Genomic DNA, 24,734 nt, shown 5'->3' on the forward strand with positions numbered 1-24,734 from the left:
TCTATTCCGGCTATCTCTTTTATGCATCTTAGCATTCTCTTTATAGAGCTCTGGATTTTTGAACAACTCCACCAGATATGGGTAAATGAGCCTACTTCTTTATCGCATCTCCAACATTTAGAGGATACCCCTGGGTACATCTGGGACAGCTTACTAGGGACTAGATACCATCTATAGATGACCTTATAGTAAGATTCTAATAGATTTAAGCATTGGACCTGTCGGCGAGTAATATTTATAGCTTTACACCACTCATCCTGATCTAGAGGGCATTTCAGATCATTTTCCCATTTAGTTTTCTGAGGGAAGCTAACCACTTCATTCATGTTTCTTATAGCTTCTATTGCTTTAGCTAGGACTTTTGGTACAGTCTGGTTTGAGAAAATATTTTTTATCATCATAGACGCTTTTCCAAGTTCTTTGCTAAGGTGTTTCTGCAGGAAATATTTAAGTCTCAGGTACGTAAATACTTCTCGCTGGGACAGATGGAATTTCTGTAAAATAATATCAAAAGGCAATATGTTAACTGCACCTAATATCTGCGAGACTTTATATATTCCCTGGGTTCGCCAGCTATCTAGAGAGATGTCTCTCATATTAACTTCTATTATTCTCAAGTTTGCTGTATCCAAAATCGCATGTTTTAGAGACATTTTCATTTTAATTTCCTCCCAGACTGGCACCATTTGAGCCCATATAATATTATTTTTAATATCTATCTCCATTTTCATTAAAGGTTTTGTATTCCATAATATGCCCTCTGAACTTTTTAGACCTAGATCTTCCATTTCCATACAAAACCAACTTTCTTTCTTAGCCGTCACCGTCTGGGACCTGTACATATGTGTAATCACGTTTGCCCAATATATAACTCTTATATTGGGAAAATTTAATCCACCGTCCTTGGTTTTTAATGATAAGATTTTCCTGTTTATTCTATTTTTCTTACCTTTATTAATAAAGTTCTCTAAATTATTCTGTAATAATGTCAACCAACTATCTGGAACCCTGAGTGGAATCATTTGAAATAAATAGTTCCACTTAGGGATAATATAGGAGTTGATGACCTTAATACGACCCCACCAGGTAATCTGCGCATTTCTCCAATCTTTGAGTAGTAAGTTTGTACTTTTTAACAGACTTAAAAAATTTTCTTCCATCATTCTCTCTATATTTTTCGTAATGGTTATTCCTAAGCAGTCGAACTTCTGAGGTGCCCATGTAAATGCATAGAGATTACTAATTTCCTCTCTTGACTTTTTATCCAATTCAATACTCATCACGACTGTTTTTTCATTGTTAAGTTTATAATTTGCTAGTTGGCTATACCGTCTAACTTCTTCCATCAAATGCTTCAGAGATCTAATTGGGTCAGTGATTGTCAGAAGGATGTCGTCCGCATAAAGACTAATTTTTAGTTCTTTTTCTCCTATTTTGTATCCCATTATATCTACATTGTTTCTAATATTTTCCGCTAAGGGTTCTATTGAGAGGATATATAATAGAGGTGAGAGCGGGCACCCTTGTCTGACTCCATTATTTACTGATACCCAATCTGAACATACATTGGGGCCTACTATTCTAGTAGAAGGATTTTTATATAGGGCCATAATTCCTCTTATCATCCAGCCATCTATTCCATAGGCTTCTAGGGTTAGTTCTAAAAACTTCCAGTTTAGCCTATCGAAGGCTTTTTCTGCGTCGACTGCTAGGGTCATAAGAGGAATATGTTTCTTGTTAGCGTTGTCTATAATGCTTATTATTCTTCTTGAATTGGAGCCCACCCATCTATCTGGTATGAAACCTATTTGGTCATTATAGATAAGAGTTTTAATAATACTTTTAAGGCGGTCTGCCAGAATGGATGAGAATATTTTTACATCTGAATTGATTAGAGAGATGGGACGGTAGCTGGATACTACAGCTGGATCTTTTCCTTGTTTCAAGATGGGAAGCATATTTGCTCTTGTCATCTCTTCCGGGAAGCTACCTATTTTCACTGCGTCATTAAACGCTAGTGCTAGATGTGAACTCAAAATAGATTTATAAGTATGGAAAAACAAATTAGAAAAACCATCTGGGCCTGGTGTTTTTAACTTCTGGGTTTTGGATATAGCCCTAATCACCTCGTCCTCTGTAATCACTTTATTCAAACTATCTTTCTGAATTTGGTCTATTTTTTTTAGCTTTGTACTGGTTAAATATTCTTTAATCTTTGTTACTGAGGTTTCTACGGGAAGATTGTATAGAGACCCGTAGTAATCTCTAAAACAGTCTCCAATCTCTTTTGGATTTATATAGGTATTTGAGTTATATACAATCTTGGATATGCGCGCCTTAGCCTGTTGTTTCCTCAGCTTATTAGTTAACATCTTGTCTGTTTTATTCCCTCTACAGTAGAATCTAAGTTTTAATTTCTTGATATTATTTGCTATCTTAATATTTAAACATTGTAAAATATTTTTTTGAACTTCTGCTATTCTTCTACCTCTCTCCATAGTAGGCTCATTTTTATTATCAGTTGTAAGCTTATAGAGTTCAATATACAGGTCTCCTAGTCTTTTTTCTTTACCTTTAGCTTCATGATTTAGCTTTATAAGATAGCCTCTTACCACTGCTTTAAAACAGCACCAGGTGTTAAGGTTTGAGGTATCCAAAGGGTCATTCTCCTTAAAAAAGCATTTTATCAGATTCTCCAACTTGGACTTGCTATGTTTATTATATAGCAAGTAATTATTTAGTTTCCAAGTTGCATTACTTCTAGCTGTCAAATTGTCTTTTAGTTCAAATATATACATACTATGGTCCGACCAGACGTTTTCCACAATATCTATCCTAGTCAAGTTGTCTACTAGATTCATATTTCCCCAAATCATGTCAATTCTTGAGTATGTGTAATAAACTCTCGATAGATGAGTATAATCTCTTACATCCGGATTTTGGAGGCGCCAGACGTCAAATAAATCATAATTATTTTTAATGTTGGTCAAAGAACTAGCGTTTTTAATTAATGCTTTGTTCAATGAGCTCCCTTTCGACAGTTTTTTATCTTTTTGTGGATCCAGTATGCAATTAAAGTCGCCCGCCACTATATATATCCCTGTTTTAACCAAATCCGCTTTGTTTAATATTTTCTTTAATTGGGAAACTGGAGCCACATTCGGAAGATATAAATTAACTATGGTGAATTTCACGTCATTTATCTTCGCCACCAAAATCATAAATCTGCCTTCCGTGTCTAAATCCTGATAGAGTTTCTCCCACTTAACTCTGTCCGATATTATCATTGCTACACCTCTTTTCTTTTTGTCTTTCATAGATGCATGTAGGATAATTGGAAACGTATTACCTCCCCATGTGGGTTTCTCATTTTGTCTCCAGTGTGTCTCCTGGACTAAGCAGATATCAATCTTTTCTTTTATCATTTGGTTTCGTATCATAGATCTTTTATGCATAGTGTTTAGGCCCTGAGCATGTATAGACAAAAACTTAACCATATTTACCTTCTCTCTCTCTATTTTCTAGCCTCTTGCCTTTAAGACCCTTCAGATAACACATGTTCATAACAAACAACAATACATTAATCGGGAACCTTTTCTGGTACCACATCTTTGCCTATCTCGCCTAGGACTAACCTTAGTCTCTAGCGGATAGCCCCCGTCTCGTGAGTAGATCCCTACTCCGAGATTTATGCTTAATATAAGCATCAGGCGGAACTCTAAGTAAGAGTCGAGGAGGGGCGACTGGGGGAGGGAGAGGGAGAGGGAGAGAGGAAAAAAAAAAAAGCACTCATGTTATCATTCCTCGTTTTAAACTTGTTCTCCATATTACCCTTGACCGATTCAGTAGTACCGTGTGCTTGTGCAAGCTTTTGGTTATAACGTTCTCTATAAGACTCTTAGATTACTAATATAATTGTAGAGATTATTTCTCTCCCCTCCCCTTTATCTATGTTTCTATACTAAGTAATTGTTCCACACTTTCCTAAAACTATTTTAGCCCCACAACGGGCATCTCATAACTTAAAATCCTTTACTGGATCAATAGTAAATATATCTCAAACCTAAATAAAAAAAAAATAAATAAAAAAAAAAAAAACACTCGTGTTGTCATTCCTCAATTTAAGCTTATTTTTCTTATTACCCTTAACAAATTCAATAGTGACATATAATTATAGAAACTTTCAATTATAACGTGCTCTATAAACTTTTCAGTTACAAATATAATTATGGTAAATTGTTTCTCTATCTCTATGTTTCTATAGTAAGTGATTTATTCCACATATTTCTAAAACAATTTTTATCCCAAAATGGGCATCTTGTATACCTTAACTCCATCATAAATAGATATATCTTAACCCATATTCTTCTTACAGACGAAAAAAAAAAAAAAAAAAAAAGAAGAACACAATGAGCTTACAGTCTATATGATCTATCTATCATAATTTATTTTGCAGTTACAAACAAAAACTCTAAATGACCAAAAACTAAGATTGCAGAAATGTACAATAAAGAGGTAGATAGATAGATAGATGGAAAGTATAAGTGAGAGAAGAAAACCACCTCAAACTACATTTTTTAGAGACTTCAAGAAAGTGTAACTTTATACAATGTAGGATACAAGTAAAACAGCAAGCAAGGCAATGCTATTCTTTATTAAGAGAACACCTATGTAAGTAGTTAAACCGTTCTACTGTTTGAAAGCTTCCCTATGGTCCATCAGGTGCTGGTCAGTTCTTCCATTGAGAGCTGGAACCTCCTGCAACCTATAGGGCCAGTTCATTGACTGAGAGTGTCAGCTGAAAGCTCCCAACCACAGAGCTAAGCCCTGTACAAATGGAGAAGTTGACTGTTGCTCAGTGGACCTCAGATCAGTTGTCAAACCACTGACAAACAGATTGACTACTTACATAGAAGGGCACGCCTGGCACCATAGGTTGGGGTGATTGGAGTGTTCCTTTAAATTTTTGGATGACATCATAAATAATATAGCTCTTTTTTGAAATGTTTCATATACGAGTGAGATTACCCTGCTTATGTCGGATATCTCCCAAGTTTTTCCGTAAAGGATCATTCTGTAATCTTACATCTGCTGGCAAGCAAGATTACCTTGAATTGTGGAAGGATTTACAATTGTATAATTTCCCTCTACAGTTTACAGAAACTACAGAGAAAGCCAGTCATTGTTAAATCAATAAATGTAGAATCCAGGTGAAAGGAGAAAGCAGCTTAGTTGGGGTTTTGCATACACCTGTCCATACGTAAGCACTCAGGCGTTCATTACAAAGCAGATTATAATCATTATAATTATTAGTGTTTGGTTTCTCTTTTGATTTATACTCTCGTCCTGTTCTCTTTCATAGTAGTTGTTGTTTTGGGCTGTTCCCTTTTTATTTCTTTCACTTTGCTTGTGTGCGGTATAATACATCAGAATATTATTTAGATTACCATGCGGATTGATAGCTACCAACTCCCTGAAACTGCAGGATGCGCCTCTTGTGACTGTCTCGCAGACCGTCACTAGAGGCAGTTTTAGCACTGCAATATAAACTGCATTGTTTTACATTGCAAGGTTAAAGGAACAGGGACAGTGCACCCAGACCACTTCAATGAGATGAAGTGTTCTGGGTGCCTATAGTGTCCCTTTGAGCAAATATTAAAGTTCATATTGTGCTACTTTACAAGCGCATACATATTGGTTAAGAGAGTTTCCAGTCCATTCATACTCTTAGACATTAGTGGTTGGAGTCTTGATGTGAATATATTCACCTAGTAATACCAGCCATGAGCACATTCTGGGGTATTACATATGACTCATGGTTCTCATGGTGGTGACCTGATCTACAATAGAGTTGCTGTATAACCCAGTCAGGTTAAATTACGTTGGGGTTTCGGGACCACCTGACTAAAATTCACAGTAAAAGTTGAAGTGGCTCCAATTAACTCCCCTGTCCTTGTAAGTAAATATTCCCTCATGTTCTTGTAAGCTTATTTAAAAACAATCATGACCATTTTCTATAGATTTCACTAAGTCCCCTATAATTGTTTTGTTTTGTGTCGTGTAGTGTTGTGTGTTTTTTTTCCCCATTTGCTTTTATTGTCATAGAAATATTTGATCATACACACAATTACTAACATATCTTATAAATGACATTGTTATGGAAAATTTGACAAAGTTTTAAAAGTGATGCAAGGGGGCTGAGGACCAAAATAGTTAGTTAGGTTAACACATGTTTAATACATGTTTGCTTTCCTGACACTAAAGTCTACCTTTAAGCTTTACATTATTGCTGCTAAACAGTCATTCTACTTGAATTATTTTGTGAATAGACAAGTCTACAAGCTTTGAAAGAGGTAGAGACTTAGCTGTTCCTCCATCCAGACGGCCTGATGGCTCCCTTCTCCACGGTCTATCCGGTCATGCAAGGCCGGCCGCGAGGGAGTGACTGCCTTTTACAGCATCTAGGCAGGAAGTTGTCATCAGGACACTCCTCCGGAACGACCTGTCACTCAATTGCTGCAGGACCAATCAGGACGCCTCGGAGGCGTGGTTACTGCTCTGAACAGGGTATTTAACAGAGCTTCTTTCATTAGCTCATTGCCCTGTCGTGGTTCTAGCTTGTTCTAGTCACTCAGTGCTTGTGTATTCTATTATCCCTTTTGGTTTTGACCCGGCTTGTTTACCTTACTCTGCTTATCTCTGTTACCCTTGATTCGGCTTGTCTCTCGCTTACCTGTCTTCTGTTACCCTCGACCTCGGCTTGTCTTTGACCATTCTATACTGTACTACTTACGTAGTAAGAATCTGTCCTGCAGCCGCCTGAGGCTCTTTACAGAGCGCTCAGGCGGCTGCAGCATTTAAAGGGCCGGCCCGCCGCGGCTGGTCTTAAAAGGATTTAGGGCGGCCTGGGGGGCAATTGCCTCCCTGCCCCCCAGCCCAGCCCGCCCCTGTCTAGATGACAAATAAAATGGGGAAGTTCATTCGGGGATATAGAGTCAGACACCTCTGATTTTAATACTCTGTCTCCTACCTCAATACTCTAAAAAAAAAAAAAAAAAAGAAGAAGAAAATGAATTGAATAAAAATGCAAAATTGCAGTGTTTCCTTAAATCCTTTAGTGTTATTTATGAACATTGGACATGATGGGAAATAGGGTTTTGTCTTTTTTCAACTATGTGGATCAATAGTCTCACACCACTGGCGTAGGTGTGAAAGCAGCATGCACATCTTACTAGGCAGCCTAGTCAGATACTGTCTGATGTTTGACTGAACATTCTTGTAGTTGAGCTGCTGGTTGGCTTCCTCCAATGTTGAGTAGCAACAAGTGGCATTGCGAGGGTAGGGAACTTCAAACAGGACTCACAACTCTATTGTGTAGGAGCAGGACCAAGACAGAACATCAATTTCCAGCTCCCTATCAATACACTGTATGTCCAGATGTAAGTGTGTGTGTTTGCATCTGGGAATATGGATCTGTGTGGGGAGAGGAGTAGGGATTAGTGACTCCCATGTGAAAAGACCAGTTGGCTAGTGGCCACATGATGTTGTTGTTTTGTGCTTTCATTAAAAAAAACTCCATAATATTTATTTTCTATATCATGTCTCTCTTGTAGAAGAGTCAAGTCTAATAACCAGCCTAATTTTATCTATACCTTTATATATCTTACCCTTTTTTGTTTATTTAAATCACATGGTTTCACTGGCACTGAAAAAAATGGTTGATGTTAGAACTTAATTGGGAAAATGTTAAAGCATCTCTTCTGAAGGTTACAATTAAAACCTTTTTATTTCTTCACTATTTTGGTGAAATATTAGGTTTGCAATTTGACATTGCATATCTAGATTATCTTTCAAAAGTCATAAATCTGCCCAAACTACTATGCAGGGCTTTCTTATAACCTATATATGATGGACAAGTGCAAAATTATATTCTAATGGTGTTCACTCTCTGTGTTCTTCAGGTCATTGCCATTGTCATGGACCTGTTTACAGACCGTGAGGTATTCAAAGATGTTCTGATTGCGGCGGAGAAGCGCATTGTTCCTGTCTACATTATTCTAGGAGAAGAGGGAGTGAAGCATTTTTTGGAGATGTGTGAACTGATGGATCTCTCCAGCTTTCAGCTTCGGGTAAAGTGGATTTTATGTGTTTTTTTTTTTTTTTTTCTAGTCATCTTTGTTAAAACAATTAAACAAAAAACATTACCTCTGCCTTATTCATTGAACAAAATACGCAGAGGAATAGAAACAGTGCAATGTGTGCCCTGGCTGTGTGCAGGACTGTTAATATACATGTAAAGCAAAAATTTGTAAAAAAAAAAAAAAAAAAGGTCAACATAAGTTCTAGACGATTTCCAGTATGGTGTAATTACCAGAGAAGCCTCCGTTTCCATATAAACTTTTGTTCCTCATAAAGGTATAAAAAAAAAAAACCCATACAAACAAACAAAGAAAAACCTCTTCTGCCGAACACTGTAAGCTTAGGGGTGACTGTTTTTTTTTTCCTGTGTTTTGTAGAACATTCGAGTCAGATACGTAACAGGGGTGGGGTTTTACTTACCCCGTGGTAAAATCAAAGGCTCCCTCTCACACAAGTATGTTATGGTGGATGGTGATAAGGTGGCATTTGGTTCATTCAGGTAAGCACATTATTTGTATTCTCCTCGACACCCCCTTTCTTCTAGTCTATCTAATATTTTAGATTTCATTATCTTTTCACATTTTGGAGCGATTGAGTGAGTGTTTTTCATATGATGGAGCTTCTACTCAAAAGTTAAAAGTAAAAAAAAAATATATATATATATATAGATATAGATATAGATATAGATATAGATATAGATATATATATATTATCAAACCATGATTTTTTTTCAAAATGTGCATTTATAAGGGATTGAATAGAACTCTCTGTCTTGCTTGTTCTTAGTATGGATATATGTAAATCCAATACCAGAGATAATTCTGCACCCAAACTATCATGGGAACCTTTATACATAGAACCTGTCTGGAACTTAATGAACTCCATGATATGAACATATATTGGAATTACTAAAAAAAAAAATTCTACATTTTCCTATCTCACAAGAAACTGTCCCTTTTATTAGCATGTTTGTTTTTGTTTTTTTAAAGGGACATTCTACAGAAATTCATGTAAAACATGGTTTTATATAAATATTGTTCATATAGCATCTTAGTGTAAGATGAAGCATAAATAAAGTGTATTTACATGTAATAAAAAAGTTCCAGTTGAACCACATGCAATCAAACATTTTCAGTAATAAAAATAAAGACTGTTTTCCTTTAATGATGTGAGATGAAGTGTTTCAATTACAAACATCTGTTTTGAATATCAAACCCATTTCCCATTAGGCAGAGTAGGCACCTGATCACTAGGGGGGCACCTGTTTTTAGCACTTCTAATGTGGCTTTTTGAGCTTAAATAGGATGGTTAGGAGAGATAAGTACCAGGAGCCTTGGCTAATGTCCTCTGTAGTCCAGTCAGCCTTAATAGCAGTCCTGCAGGAATAGTTATAGAGGGTGTAAACTTCAGTGCTGTCCAAGCTCCTCTAGTGTCTGTGTGAGAGGCTGGACAGGAAGTGGAAATGATCACTTCCCATCTCCCCACTTACAGCCTCTCAAACAGGAAATGCCTTGCAGGGGAAGCTCTGAGTGATGCACACTGTATAACAGCTCCTGCAATCTAATATCATTCTGGCTGGTCTACAGAAAACATAGGAGGCTGACTACTTTACAAATAACCCTTCAAACTCCCACGCTCAAAGTTTAAACCTGAAAATACACCTTTTAACTTAATTCTATGTTTAATTCCTCTTAAAAACTAAACCTAATGCACCCCAATACTAAATTTAACCCAACTTTAACCATAGTAATCCTAAACTGCCCTTATACCGCAACACCTCTTATGTTGTTAATCTTCTTAAAATTAAACATCCTATGTACCCCAACCGTAACTCTTACCTTAAACTGAATAATTCTAAACAATGCTTATACCACAACTATAACTCCTATTAAGGGACACTCGTCTACCAAAATACAAAACATCACTGTTTAGCAGATATACCCAATGAAAATGTGCATACATTTAATCATCCATTTTTTTTGTATGGCTTGAAAAAGCTGCAGTTCTCTTGCCTGAAGTCTTTGCAAGCCCTCCCCTTCTAACCCCGCCCAGACTTTCTGTGATTGTCCAATCAGAAACTTCTTATTGCTGCTCAATAAGATGTCTAAGCAAGGCAGGTGCTCCTGATTTCTGTTAAAATCTGCACTTTTGTACAATGGAAAAAAAAAGACACACTTCACACGTATGCTAAACAATGCATGCAGCGTGGATTACAATGCTCTCACTAGTTGACCTTTTAGGTTTTTTTATTTTTTTGTTCCTCTTTCTAACTGTGGATTGTTCTAATCTATTCTATATATTTGATTTTCACTCTCTGCTGTTGTTTTTTCTTTTACTTTGTCCTCCTCCAGGATTGGATCACATGTTTTAAAGTGACATGGCTCACTTGACAATATTGTTTTATACAAACAATTTTTAAATAAATATAGAAACCAAAATAAGAACAATGAAACTTTGAAAAGTTACTCTAAACTTGGTCAGATTGCATTATTGGGTATGCCTCTCAGCTAGGGAAGTGTCTTCAGCAGCTGCAGGAAAGAGAAACTTAACACCGTAGCCAGCTCTGCATGATAACACGGATCAGACTCCCTCTCTTCTCCCCCTGTCAGGTGAAGAGATCTTCCAATGGGGCATGTGTAAATCTGTCAGGATACTTACCTGATCGATCACCGTTAAATCGGTCCTTTTCTCAGATCGAGTGTGCCAAATTACCTGCTCAGTCGCACTGCTTGTCTTCCCATAGAGATTCAGACGCTGCCCGCTAAAATGGCACGTCCTTGTATGTCAAACATATGTGTGATGCCTCTTCCGATTCAGGCGTGTCCACTTCATATAGACAACCTTGTTCTCGTACTCTTTGGAGTTGCAGGGGTGACATGAACAAATTTAGAACACAAGTAACCCTATATTTGTGGTCGGGGACAATAAGCCGAATTATGTTAGTGGTGCCTAAGTTGATTGTGGTGTGCCGAAACCGATGTTCGGGTAGGCCTGTAAAAAGAGAGCAAAAAGTTAATAGCTTAACACTTTAATACGTGTCTACATTGCACAATCAATAATTTACATTTTGTCAGCATTTATAAACATACCTGAAAGAGAAAATTTTGTTAGGGGAAGATAGTGTATAACACCAAGGTACTGGCTGCTTAGACCCTTATTCAGTTCTCCATCGTGGTTTCTATCTTGGCACTCGATTAGTGTGTCCATTAAGTTTGTTTGTATTTCTGGTTTTGACCTTTGCTAGTTGTTTGGATATTTATGTATCTCTGGAATCCTGACCTGACTTGTTTGTCATATTTCTGTCTGTCTATCAACCTGACCTCGGCTAGTTTCTGACTTTGTCCCTCTCTGTCTATTTATGTAAAGTGCAGCCACTCTAAGGCCCGGTAATATGCCTATTTTTGTCTCTCCTGTTTGGATTTCCGGTTTCCTGCAAGTTTTTGTATACTCCTCGTGACATTGGGATAGGACAGGGCTAGGCATATTTGCTGGAATCAGCTAAAAACATTAGGAGCCAGTTTTTTTTTTTAATTCTTTATTTTTGCAGTGCATGTATAATTGACAAAAACAGTTGTCTGCATCAAATATCGGTATCATACAATATTTTAAACTACGGTTCTTGTGGTTTTAGTTTGTCCGCACCATTTTATGTGTGGTGTTATCTGAGAGTAGTCTATCAAGGTCAGTCGGGGTGTAGCTTACGAGAGTTGTATAGTCGTGCGGGTGAGTGGTGATCCGAGGGACCTGGCTTGTAGTGCTGGTATGCGGGCTGTAAAGTTGCAGGACATATGGGGTAGTTCCGCACAGTAATGCATGTGTAGGGTCTGTCAGGCGTTCATAGTGAGATAGGGGTGCTCTGTCATGAGTGTGTGTCTGGCTTCTCATATCTATTCTTTGATATTGTGGCGTTGTGTCTCATGGCCCCTTTCCCTGCTGAGTGATGTGCCCCTTACCTGGGGGGGGGGGGGAGGGTATTTCTCACCTGGGTCGGTAGAGGTGCGTATTGTCCCGATCTGTCAGTCGTGGTCTGCGGTCAGTGTTATGCTGTATCTGGTGTGTGCGCATAATCATAACGATAAACAGCAGACCCCTAACGGTAAACAGGATTTTAAACAGAAAAGAGCAATTCAACTTTTTGGTCGTCATGGATGCCATGTGTCCAATTTCTCATGGCCGGTGTATCGTCAGGAGTCCCTTTCAGGGGTTGGGCAATCAAGTCCCATGTGTATTTGGGCCTCTGGGTACGAAGGGTTCGATGTTGGCTGGGTCCCAGCTGCTACTGGAGGTTCCGGCAGATGCTCCTGTGTCCGAGTGTGGTAGTCCCAGAGCTGTTAGGAACGTCTGTGAGTCTGCTATCGAGTGGAGTGTGTGTGTAGCTCCATTATGTGTCACCACTAGGGATCCCATTGTTCCCCATCTGTAGGGTATCCCCGAGGAACGGAGGTGAGCTGTGACGGGTCCCATGGATCTGCGCCACTGCAGGGTTGTTTTGGAGAGGTCTTGGAAAAAGTTCAAGTATGTGCCTTCGAACTGCAGGGGCGTTTTGCCTCGTAGAGCTGACATAACGTGAGTTTTGTCAGCAAGGGAGGTGCGTGATAACATCTCTCGGTGTGCTGGGAGAGGGGTTCGCTGCGTTGGTGAGGCGGTATATGCCAGCTAAGGTGATTTTCTTAGCTACTGCGGATGACAGTATGGACGCCAGCAGCCTCCGGGTGTAATGAGGTAGTTCTTCTACCGTTGTGTCGGTCGGTACGCCCCGTATCTTTATATTGTTGCGGCGATGTTGGTCCTCTAGGGTGGTCACCCTCTGGGAGATATGGAGCCGTTGAGTGTGGAGTCGGTCCACCGAGCTGCCCAGGGAGATCATTGTGGATTGGGTTGATTTGAGGTCGTCCTCCGCTGCTATTATGCGAGTGGTGTTAGCTTGGATCTCCTTCCTGAGCAGTGCCCGGTCCACCTCCATCATCTTGCGTAAGTCCGAGAGGAGCATTTTTAGGTCGCCCTTGGTGGTTGGGGCTGAGCTGTCGGTTAGTTGTAGGCTCATGGGTTTCTCAGATGGTGGAGGGGGTGAGGTGTCCCCGGTAGTGCTCAAGGTCGCGGGTGCTGCTGTCGGTGTTTCTTCGGTCTCTCTAGGCAGTGTTTTTGGTGCTGCCGGTCGTTGGAGCATGACCCCAATATCCCTTTCGGGTTTTTGCGTGCTGCGCCCCATTGTTTGGGCGTGTGGCTGTGGTGTCGTTGGGTAGGAGTCTGGCTTGCTCGTGTCGTATGCCTCCAATAGGCAGTCGAGGAGCTTATTCAGGCCTCGTGTCTCGTGTCGTGGTAGGCCCCAGTTTTGCGTTTCTGTTTTACGTGCCTCGGTGTGAATGAGAATGGCATTGATCAACGCAGTTCGTCGTCCAGTTTACGGTACTGCGATCTGTTACCGTGTTGATCGGGATGATTTTCTATATTTCTGTGAAATTTAGGAGATTGATGAGGCTCCAGCGTTGGTCCCGCCCCCCTTTTGTTTTGTTTTTTAAGACTAACAAAGCTATTATTTTTTAACAAAAATACAATACTTAACCCCTTAAGGACCAAACTTCTGGAATAAAAGGGAATCATGACATGTCACACATGTCATGTGTCCTTAAGGGGTTAAAGGATGCTATATTTGCCAGAACCACTACAGTTTAATGTAGTAGTTCTGGTGCCTAAAGCCTGTCCCTACAGGAATTTTAATGTAAACACTGCCTTTTCAGAGATGAGGCAGTGTTTACACTGTTTCTGGTGGCAGAGAGTCAGATGCTCTGCATGGAGATGCTGAACACTCCCTATAAAGATGAATTGATGCAATGTATCTCTATGAGGAGATGATTGGCGCAGCGTGGCGTTTTGTGGCGCATGCACAGTAGCCTCCCAATGCTTTCCTATGTGAAAGCATTGACTTGTCTGAGTTCATTGAAGGACCATTATAGGCACCCAGATCACTTCAGCTCAATGAAGTTGTCTGGGTGCCTGGTCCCCCTAGTTTTAACCCTGTAACTGAAAACATAGCAGTTTCAGAGAAGCTGCTATGTTTACACTGCAGGGTTAATCCAGCCACTAGTGACTGCCTCACTGACAGCCACTAGGGGCCACTTCCACGATTCTTAAATCACACTTATTTGACACTGGACGTCCTCACGGAGTCCATTGTCAAAAAAGATCCCCATAGGAAAGCATTGAGTAATGGCAGGTCTGGCAGGGATTGGGGGAAAAAGTGAGTAGAAACACCTTTCCCATGCGATCGGACGGGGCACTCACCTAAACAGACACACACACACTGACAGACACTCTCAGATACACACAGATACTGACACACACACACACACACACATTCTCTCTCAAATTATTATTTGTTTTTCATTTATGCCCACCCATCCTCACTACCTCTGGGAGACTGGAGTGGATCCTTTCCCTGAGGGCCAGTGTGGCTTCTATGATCCTGTCATCTTCCTGCTCTTCTTGCTCTGCTCTCTCACATGCCGTTTAGTGATGCCAGGGCCAGAGTGACACATTCCAACTCCCATCATTACTGCTAGGCACACGTGGGAGCAGAGCATGTAGAGCAGGAATATCACAGCTCCCTCGTCGCCCACTTCCATTCTTCTTTTAGCCAGCCGCCTGCATTCTCTCTCGCCACCTCCACTGAATGGGCTGACAAACACCCAGATGCCAGGACAAAATTCCTAGACATCTGGGACCAGACACTGATGGTTAGATCAGTGTTCCCCTGTCAAAGTACTACCCCAATACCCAAGCTGGAGGTAATAAATAAAAAGATAAAGTACATATTACCATACTGTAGAGTTGCTGGACTTAACGTAAGAGCAAAGAATATATTCTTAATATAGAATACAGATAACCAGAGACAGATCAGTGTCAAAGATTGAAGAAGGTAGAATAATAGAGTAGACAAAGCCACGGTCAGGAAAACCAAAAGGAAGAAAAGTTGAAATAACAAAGCCAAGTCAAACCAGAAAGATACACTAAATACTATAACGCACTCTTGAGCTACTAAGACCAAGACAAGGCAAGAAGGTTATGTCAGAGAAGGAACTAAATAGGCATAAGTGTGTGATAACTGGTTGTGGAACAATTACGAACCATTAGTAATGTATTGTGTATATATATGCGTTTAGACCACAAATGATTTGGTCTGCTATTACATTAAAATATGGCAGAACCAAGCATTCCATGTCATGATGTTAGTGCGCACGCTCCTCTGGCGAGGGTGCATTTGGCGTCAACCAAATGCAGGGATTCTGCTTCAAAAAGAGGAGGTTCAGCGTTGGCTGAGGGAAGAGGAGCGGCATGATGAAGGCCTAGAGCGGGTATGACATCCCCCTGGACATTCTTTGTTGTGGTGTAGTGATATACGTGGGATATTACTCACCATGATATCTGGATAGTAAAAACATTCATACAAGCCGTGCAAATTAATTGGTTAATGGACAGAAGGACTATATTAAATTCAAACATAATCCCTTATTTTTTTCTCCTTCTTTCTAAAAAAAACAAGCTCAAAATGTTCCAAAAAATTACATTATATATAAAACCGATATTCGTATACCTGTCTGTATTACCTATTCGGTGTCATTATGTATAATGATTTTACACTGCTGTTGTTTATACCTTACCAGTTTTGAATAAAGATATAAAAAACAAACGACAAATAAACTCTGCTATATACCAAAATAGTCGTTTTAAAGTAATCAACTCTGCAGCAGTCTCTATATCACTGCAGTCCCATGGGTGTGTGGAGACACTCTGCAGGTGATGGAGGAATACAGCAGGAAACAGAATGTAATAATGCAGTGTGCTAGCATGAACAAATAGCTGTAGGTTAAATTCCAACATGACATTATAGTTCCAAATACGCACAATGTCAAACTGTGTCACACTCTCATGCCTATAAAGCTTCCTGTATGCTACCAATCATGAATACAAGGTGTATTTAGTACAAATTTTTCTTTTGGTTTGTTTTGTTTGAAAGTAGGCATACTGTAGGTACATAGCACTTGGATTTGAACTGTCTCTCTTCAACAACAAATACCCTAATCCTATCTTTTTTTATGATATATTTCCCACATTTTACCACAATTTCAGCTTAATTGGTCTCCACTTCATCAGCCTGGTTCCATCCTCCATATTAGTTTGGGTTTTTTTTGCCTACAAGTTTAGTCCCCTTCTCCCTGCAATACCCTTTCCATTTTTAATAAAAAGGTTTATGAGGGCATCATTTTAAAACCACAGTGCCCTCCCATTGTAAGTAGTCAACTTCTCCATGTAGTCCTCTTGGTGCCACTTCCTGCCTTTTTTTGCAGCCTCTGGGAAATCTTGAAGCTCCAGTTTTAGGCTAGTTCATGGGCTGGGAGCATCAGCTGATTGCTCTCTGTTGGCTGTAGTGAAGGCAGGAAGTGGAGCGTGCTGCAGTGTTTATGGTGTTTGGAGTTTTCCTTAAAGGACCACTCTAGTGCCAGGAAAACATACTCGTTTTCCTGGCACTATAGTGCCCGGAGGGTGCCCCCACCCTCAGGGTCCCCCTCCCGCCTGGCTCTGGAAAGGGGAAAAGGGGTAAAACTTACCTTTTTCCAGCGCTGGGCGGGGATCTCTCCTCCTCCTCTCCGCCCCGTCGGCTGAATGTGCACGCGCGGCAAGAGCTGCGTGCGCATTCAGCCGGTCGCATAGGAAAGCATTTACAATGCTTTCCTATGGACGCTTGCGTGCTCTCACTGTGATTTTCACAGTGAGAATCACTCAAGCGCCTCTAGCGGCTGTCAATGAGACAGTCACTAGAGGATTAGGGGGAAGGCTTAACCCATTTATAAACATAGCAGTTTCTCTGAAACTGCTATGTTTATAAAAAAAAATGGGTTATCCCTAGCTGGACACCCAGACCACTAAATTAAGCTGAAGTGGTCTGGGTGCCTAGAGTGGTTCTTTAAACCGTTTCGAAATTTCAAGTTTGTACAAATAGTCTTTGCAGCTAATTTTCTCATTGTTTAACTGTCTCTAAACTGCCTCTACCACTGCTTCTCCACCCCTTCCTTACTTTACATATAACCCCTATACATTTTAATTTATACATATGCAGTTTTCCTGGATGATTGACTCTTATGGACTAGACTCAGCCTGTTTTGGTTTTTTGTTTTCATCACAGTCTCTTTTCCAATTGTCCTAATAATTGCAGGTTTTTGTTAGTGCCTCAGAATTTCCAATTTTGTTTATTGTTGATTTTTATATCTATGCTCTCAAACTGCTTAACAAACATGTGATTGATAAAGCAAAGAAAAAAAACTTGTTTAAATAATCTTAAAAGACTGCATACCTTTTTATCCGACTAAGCTGGTTGCCATCATAATTTGTAACGGCATCATGTCGTTCATAATAATGTTTGTTTGAATTTAGCTACTTTCCTTATGTATCAATGCACATTTCAACTACTTGCCACAATAAAGAAACTGATATTTTCAAGTCTAAAAGTTAAGTTTGCTGATTTTCATACTTTGATTCCATTTCTGATATTACATACCCCCCTTAGGTTAACCTGGAGCTCATTCAGAGTGGATCGCAACATAATGACTTTAATGACCGGACAATGCACAGAACCATTTGATATAGAGTTTAGAGAGCTCTATGCCATCTCAGAAGAAGTAAATCTATACAAAGAGCTGTCTATTCCTGACATTCGACCAAGTCCAAGGATGGGTGCCAGAGAACGTTCCTCCACTGTTGCCCGCAAACTCATAAACCCCAAGTACTCTCTTGTGGTGGGAAGGAGTGTTGCGCCTGGTGAAATGTTAAGATTTGGAACACCAAATCCCCCAAGTGCAGACGAGAATGGTGAAAGTGAGAGCAAAAAGAGAATGGACAAATTCTTGGAAGATTTGATTACTATAGAACAGGAATTACCAGAGATTGTTAAATTGGATGACCTTCCAAAAGCAACCTCAATCTCTTCCACCAAGAAAAAAGATATTTTTAAAAGTGGGGAAGTCCCGGGGCCCAATAAGCCCTTCAAAAGATTTAGTAAATTTTTTAATTCAAAGAGGCAGCAGAACACTGCTCAGGACACGGTAGTTGAAGATGACTTTGTTTTACTTAATAAACCAAAACCTGATCCAAACCACAATATACGAAGCCACAGTCACCAGGATTTGAGGGCCTCGGGTAAGAAAGACGCATGCATTTTTTTCATTCTAGGGATATATCTGAATTCTTGAAGTTGTTCAAGATCATAGAAGTATATTATAAAATACAATATTATATTATGATGTTACAATGGTAAAGATTCTAGCATTTTTTTTTTATTATTTAGCAAATTAAACAATTGCAATAATTACAAATGAAATTTGTAAAATAGCCATTTTAAATGTAGCTTACTTGACAAGTCATTCTCCAAACTGATTTAAGATCCCAACATGAAAAATGTCTGCTGCTTTAAGCCTTGTCGTGGTGGAGATCATATCCAGGGTATCAAAGAATGGCATAGCCTGGTCCTAAAGCGTTAAATGATGTCTCCAGGTCATTGATATAGGTCCTGTATGAATGATCTGGAGAGAACTCTTTAGGACCAAGGTTAAGCAAACGTGACATCCCTTAAGGGTATAAAAAGGTTTTTCAGTGCCTTTTTCTGTGATAATCCTTGGTTTTAGTTATTGTTTAGAAAAATATCTACACCTTTTGGCCAAGCAGTTTTTATCCAGGTTTCTTGACCCAGGGAAAAATCTTAGATGGGATAAGACACCTCTGTCCCTTAGCAATGAACAATAAATATCAAAAGGCTGTGTTTTTAGATAGGAAAGGAATGGAATATATGATACAATCTGTTGACGTGTCAATATTGCTGGAGTTCGGAATTAGCATTATGTGAATTCTCTGTTTGTAAATGAACAGATAGTGCAGTAATCATTTGCTAAGCTAGTGTTCAGGAAATATGCATTCTGAGACTGTCATTTTTTTAAAAAAAAATTTTTCTTTAAACAAAGGAAGGTAATTGGTTCAAAAAGGTTTTTTTATAAATATATTTTTTTCTCCTTAATGCATGTGCTGCCTAAACTTTGTGTTTATTAAGTACATATTGTTTACTGTATACAATGAAACAATTTTGATTGTTTTTTTTTTTTTTATTTTGTTGTTACTGGAAGTCCTTGGTACGCAAGCACACATGGCCCCCCACTTGGTAGAACCTAATTGTTCAATATAAGAGCAGATCTGTCACTTGCTAGTTTTTAATTAAGATTCTTTATTTGACTTAAGTTCTTTATAAAAAGTACTTTTGAGGTTAAAAATTTACATTTGCTTAATTTAAAATTTTGCATATGCGCTGGTAAACCTTTGACCATAGGTAGTGGCTGACTTCCTAGACACCTTCATACTATACTTCAGCAAAATGTGTTCGTATGCTTAGGGTGACACTTTACATAATGATGACTTAAGAAGTTACCTTACAAACAGCACACTCTGTACTCCTAATTCATGAAGGGCTAAAGATGCTGCAAACCTTGGAAATTAAAGAAAACATAACTTCAAAGATGAGCTTTTTTCCCCTTTCATTTTTGAACATGTTATCTATACATTAAAAGGTAAAGGTTTTTAAATGGATTTCCCTTTTAAAGGCACTCTAGCACCATAACAACTACAGTGTGTTGTAGTGGGTACAATTTCATAAGTCTGCCAGTAATGTCCCAGGGTTAGCTTTCAAAACATATATAAAAATTGTTTGTAACTTACATGGGTGTGTTGGGTGCTCACAATGTGCTACAGCGGGAATTCATACTTTGGCAATGGCATACACAGAAATGTTCCATGAGAGGGGCTGGTATCTGAAAAGACATTATCCCCTATAGACACCAATTAAATCAAAATAAGGGTACTCTCTCCTCCTATCAAGATCATGTATTTTGGCATTGGCAACATCCGTTTTGGACATTGTTCAATGGTTGAGACTATTATCTGACACTCAACCCAAGAGTAATGTTAAAACTTGTTAGTGAAATATGAACTTTTGAATTAACACATACTGGTGCAGACTGTAAGGACTGCAGGCAATCAGGAACACTACATAAGTGTCAAACTGTTAATAAATGGTTTGACAACATGTTATGGGACAGTGCCAGGAGAGTTCTGGCACCACATCCACTACATTATCATTACCAAGATTTTTAGTTTTTGTAGTAGTGTTTGATTTGTTTCTAAATTATCAAAATGCCGGCATGTTTCGTTTTTTTTCCATTATCGAACTACTTTTTAAACACTTCTTTCTCTCTTTCTGACTGCCATAGGTAACATCAGCCCAGTCTCTACAAAAAGTGAGAAGCAAAAACAGCCGGACAGATGCATTATATCCTAAAGGTTTACAGATATCACTCCAAAGACCTTGAATGTTGAACAGTTATATTTATTCAAACCTGGAAAAAAAAAATATATTAAAACTGTTAAGTTTTTCTTTGTATTAGGTTATAAATTCTCAGGGACGATGTAAATAATAGGATTGGGGAAATATTTGTATTTTGGGGATTTTTTTTTACTATTGTTTTGTTTTTTATTCATTAAAAAAAAATTGTTTCTGCATATATGCCAAATTGATGCCACAGTGCCACATTAAAAGGGAATATGTTTTGTATATGTCTTTGTAAATATGACCACATTACATCAGGTAAAAGAATGTAACCGTGTACATGCAAGGCTCGATCCTCTCTTGTTTTGTTTTTTTTCTTTCGTTCCCTAAATCTATTTACTTTTATTAAAGTGGATCGGTTTAAGGAGTTCACAATACATATAACTGCAACACACAACATGTGCACTGTGCTATTGTGACTTGTTGGAAAATGTAACAACTATTGTTATTTGATGTGTTTTCTGTTTACGTGAATTCTCAAGTTGGTATGAATTAATAAAAATAAATAGGTTTGCTTATTTCCTTATAAAATATAATAATAATGCAAATCGTATTGACTAAGGCCAGGTATAGCAGAATCCTTTTAAAACTTCCAATAGGTATACCTGATTATATATATATATACACACACAAACACACACACACACACACACACACATCAAAATAAGCAAAGGGTGCACTTACAGGTCTTCCAAATCTTCTAAGTGTTTAATAAACCACCCCAAAACTACACGTGGGAGAAGATCGACGTTTCGACCCCTCATATACATTTTTTATTAATATGAAATCTTTCATTCCAATTAGTACGTCAGTCTGAAGCAACAGACCTTCTTAGAAGTAATTCTACACCGGTGGATAACTATTTCCATGGGATGGAACAAAAAACCTGTGTCAGAGCGTTGTTCCCTGCTAGATGATTTCTTGCAGCGTTTTTTGAAACTTGTCTTCAGAATCCACCAACCTTTTTCATATTACTCCAGCTTTAATGCGATTTAGTCGATCGCTTCATTTCTTTTCATTGAAATGCCTGTGTAGGATGGGAGATATAACCTCTTATCCATGTTGGCAGGGGTGGGCTACAGGACATCTTGGAAAGACACTGATTTTATGCAATACATCCAGTTACATCACTACATACTGTAACCCGAATGAATTAATAAACTACAATTGATTTGCATTGTGTCTGTTGTAAACATTATGGTTCTTTTTAACAGTTATGCACTTTATTTTTTTTTCTGTCTGCAAAATGTCAATACTTTACTTAGGAATTATTGATGCCTGTCATTAATATATTTAACCTCTACTTTAAAGGGACAATACCTGGAAAGGGAAAAAAGAAATAATTTTTTTTATTAAAATCTATGTCGTGTGGGATTTGATAAGTCTTGTGCCTTTTCTTCTTTCTCCCCAATAAAAACTACAGCTTTGTCTTGATATTTTGTTTAAGAGATTTGTCATAGAGATCTGTCACCACTAATTTCACACACAATGCAGAAATTGATAATTTTTCTAATTTTGATAATTAGACTGTTGTGTGTAAAGTGGTCAGATAACATTTTGTTATATGTTTTGTATGTTGACTAAACTAGTTTTTCTAAATAAATCTCATGGTACTATCCCTTTTTAAATTTGTATTTATTTAAATAAAAATCTTAACCCCAAAAGCAAATGTATGACGAGGCTGTTATTATATAGACAGATCATTTTTTTTTGTTTTGTTTACTGAGCCTGCATGTATGCAGAACATGTAATGAACAGAACTTTCTGTCAACAGCATAACTTAAAGGCATTTTTAATGCTTTCCTATGGGGAGCGCTAATACACCGCGCATGCGCATTAGGTCTCCCCGGCCGGTGGGCGGGATCAGTCTCGCCCACCGGCCGACGCAATCACTGGGAGGAGCAGCGGAGGAAGAAGCAGCGACGTGGGACATCGTCGCTGCCTCTGGTAAGTTACTGAAGGGGTTTTCACCCCTTCAGCAACCGGGGATGGGGGGTGGGAGGGAGAGGGTACCCGCAGTGCCAAGAACATTTTTTTTCTTTTCCTGGCACTGGAGTTTTCCTTTAAGTGCATTCAATGGTTTCTGGCTTCATAATCGTGTTGTATTTCACTCCTTGCCTTTAAATCTCTTTCACTGTAATATCCGTGCAAGGCCATTATATGGGTGGATATTTAATGTACTGCAGATGCACAGAAATTATTTGTGTTTTTTTTGTATTGTGAAAAACTATAAAAAAAAATGCTATTGTGCTTGAAATGAATGTTACTGTCTAGTACATTATGGAATCAAAATGTAAAAAAAAATGTATGCTTTATTTAAAGGGACACTATAGTCACCTGAACAACTTTAGCTTAATGAAGCAGTTTTGGTGTATAGAACATGCCCCTGCAGGCTCACTGCTCAATCCTCTGCTATTTAGGAGTTAAATCCCTTTGTTTATGAACCCTAGTCACACCTCCCTGCATGTGACTTGCACAGCCTTCCATAAACACTTCCTGTAAAGAGAGCCCTATTTAGGCTTTCTTTATTGCAAGTTCTGTTTAATTAAGATTTTCTTATGCTCTGCTATGTTAATAGCTTGCTAGACCATGCAAGAGCCTCCTGTATGTGATTAAAGTTCAATTTAGAGATTGAGATACAATTATTTAAGGTAAATTACATCTGTTTGAAAGTGAAACCATTTTTTTTTCCATGCAGTCTCTGTCAATCATAGCCAGGGGAGGTGTGGCTAGGGCTGCATAAACAGAAACAAAGTGATTTAACTCCTAAATGACAGTGAATTGAGCAGTGAAATTGCAGGGGAATTAGCTATACACTAAGACTGCTTTATTTAGCTAAAGTAATTTAGGTGACTATAGTGTTCCTTTAATATACTTGTGTCCTACTCCATCAAAATATGAAGGCAAGCGGTGCTAGAGGCAACACAACACTTTTTTCAAACAGTAAGCCCGTTTTAAATCTGAACCCTGAAACCCTTTAATTTAAACTTTGTTGCCTATGCATGCTTAATACAAGAGAAACATTATACTCCTGGTACTAGATCAAAGAAAGATACATTTTCAGGGACTCTATACTTGAACCATATCCACTACAATAAGCTACTGTTTGTTATATCCTTTGAGTGTTGCTTTAAATAAATACACATGACTTTTCCATTACTAGATATACTGCTTCTACTTTTAAATATGTCTATGAATCATGAATTGTATATTGCTCTCATGGATGTACTGGGATATAATGTTCACGCCGTCGCCCATGTCAAATAAAATGAATGCAAGGGCCTTTTGTTGAACTTGTGGATGCAATGTTGCTGGTAAAATGTTCTACCAATAAATAGATCTCTTTCAAATTCCTGCCCTCATTTTGCATTTTTTTTTTTTTAAATTCTTTATTTTTGCGTGCTGTTTAACATAGGGTAAAGTAACCACATGCAATAGTGGACATTAACATGTATATATCAGTTTCAGAGTTACAGTGCATATGTTGTAATTTAGCACAATTTTTATATTTTAGGAAAGTCGTAAGACCTAGGAAGTGGGTTGGTATAATACTAGGTGTGGTGTACTATTTGGTTTGTGGGCGTCCATTCCTAGGGCATAGATTAGAAGAGAAGGGGTGCTCCATATTGGGTGGTTTGTACCAAGTCAGCGTTAGGCTTGGAGTCGAGGTTTTATAAGGAGGGAATGTCCCCTGAATGGATCTGTGGTTCTGGTAAGTGGTCTGTGGTGACGGTCGGGTCGTCTTGGGAGTAGTTTGTCTAGAGGTTACTGTTTGGTCTGTTTAAACTACTCTTGAGGTGTAGTAGCCCTAACCTAGGAGCTGTCGGGGGGGAAGGTGTGTGCCCTGGTGCAGCACACATTCTCCTGGTGCACTAGCGTGCCGGCGCCATCCCTGGCAAGCTCTTAGGTCGTCACTAGGGTCGCGGTACTTAAGTCGTGGAGAAATCAACAGAACGTTAACATTAGAAGGTAAAAAGTAGTAGAGGAAAAAGGAGAAAAACCATAGGTAAACGGCAAATTACAATTTTTAGCCTGTGAGCAGGTTGGGGTAGGAGACTTCTCCCCCCCATCCTGTCAAGTGGCCTGGGTGTCCATTCTCTGTGTCCTCGGGACGAATGGTTCGGTCGTCTCTGGGTCCCAAGCGGGAGAAGCGATCTGGGTGGTCTTGGTTGGT

General features: G+C 38.8%; 1 protein-coding gene across 1 annotated transcript in view; it reads left to right on the forward strand.

Moving 5' to 3' along the window:
• Positions 1 to 21,163, forward strand: part of FAM83F (family with sequence similarity 83 member F) — a 46,229-nt gene extending 25,066 nt beyond the window's left edge. The window contains exons 2-5 of the mRNA XM_063427430.1: positions 7,962 to 8,129; positions 8,517 to 8,638; positions 17,702 to 18,330; positions 20,445 to 21,163. Coding sequence (XP_063283500.1) covers positions 7,962 to 8,129; positions 8,517 to 8,638; positions 17,702 to 18,330; positions 20,445 to 20,512 — 987 coding nt within the window. The 3' untranslated portion in view covers positions 20,513 to 21,163. The remainder of the gene's footprint in view (positions 1 to 7,961; positions 8,130 to 8,516; positions 8,639 to 17,701; positions 18,331 to 20,444) is intronic.
• The last annotated feature ends 3,571 nt before the right edge of the window (positions 21,164 to 24,734 follow it).

This window comes from Pelobates fuscus, chromosome 7 (genome assembly GCF_036172605.1).
Source record: "Pelobates fuscus isolate aPelFus1 chromosome 7, aPelFus1.pri, whole genome shotgun sequence".
Taxonomy (NCBI): domain Eukaryota; kingdom Metazoa; phylum Chordata; class Amphibia; order Anura; family Pelobatidae; genus Pelobates; species Pelobates fuscus.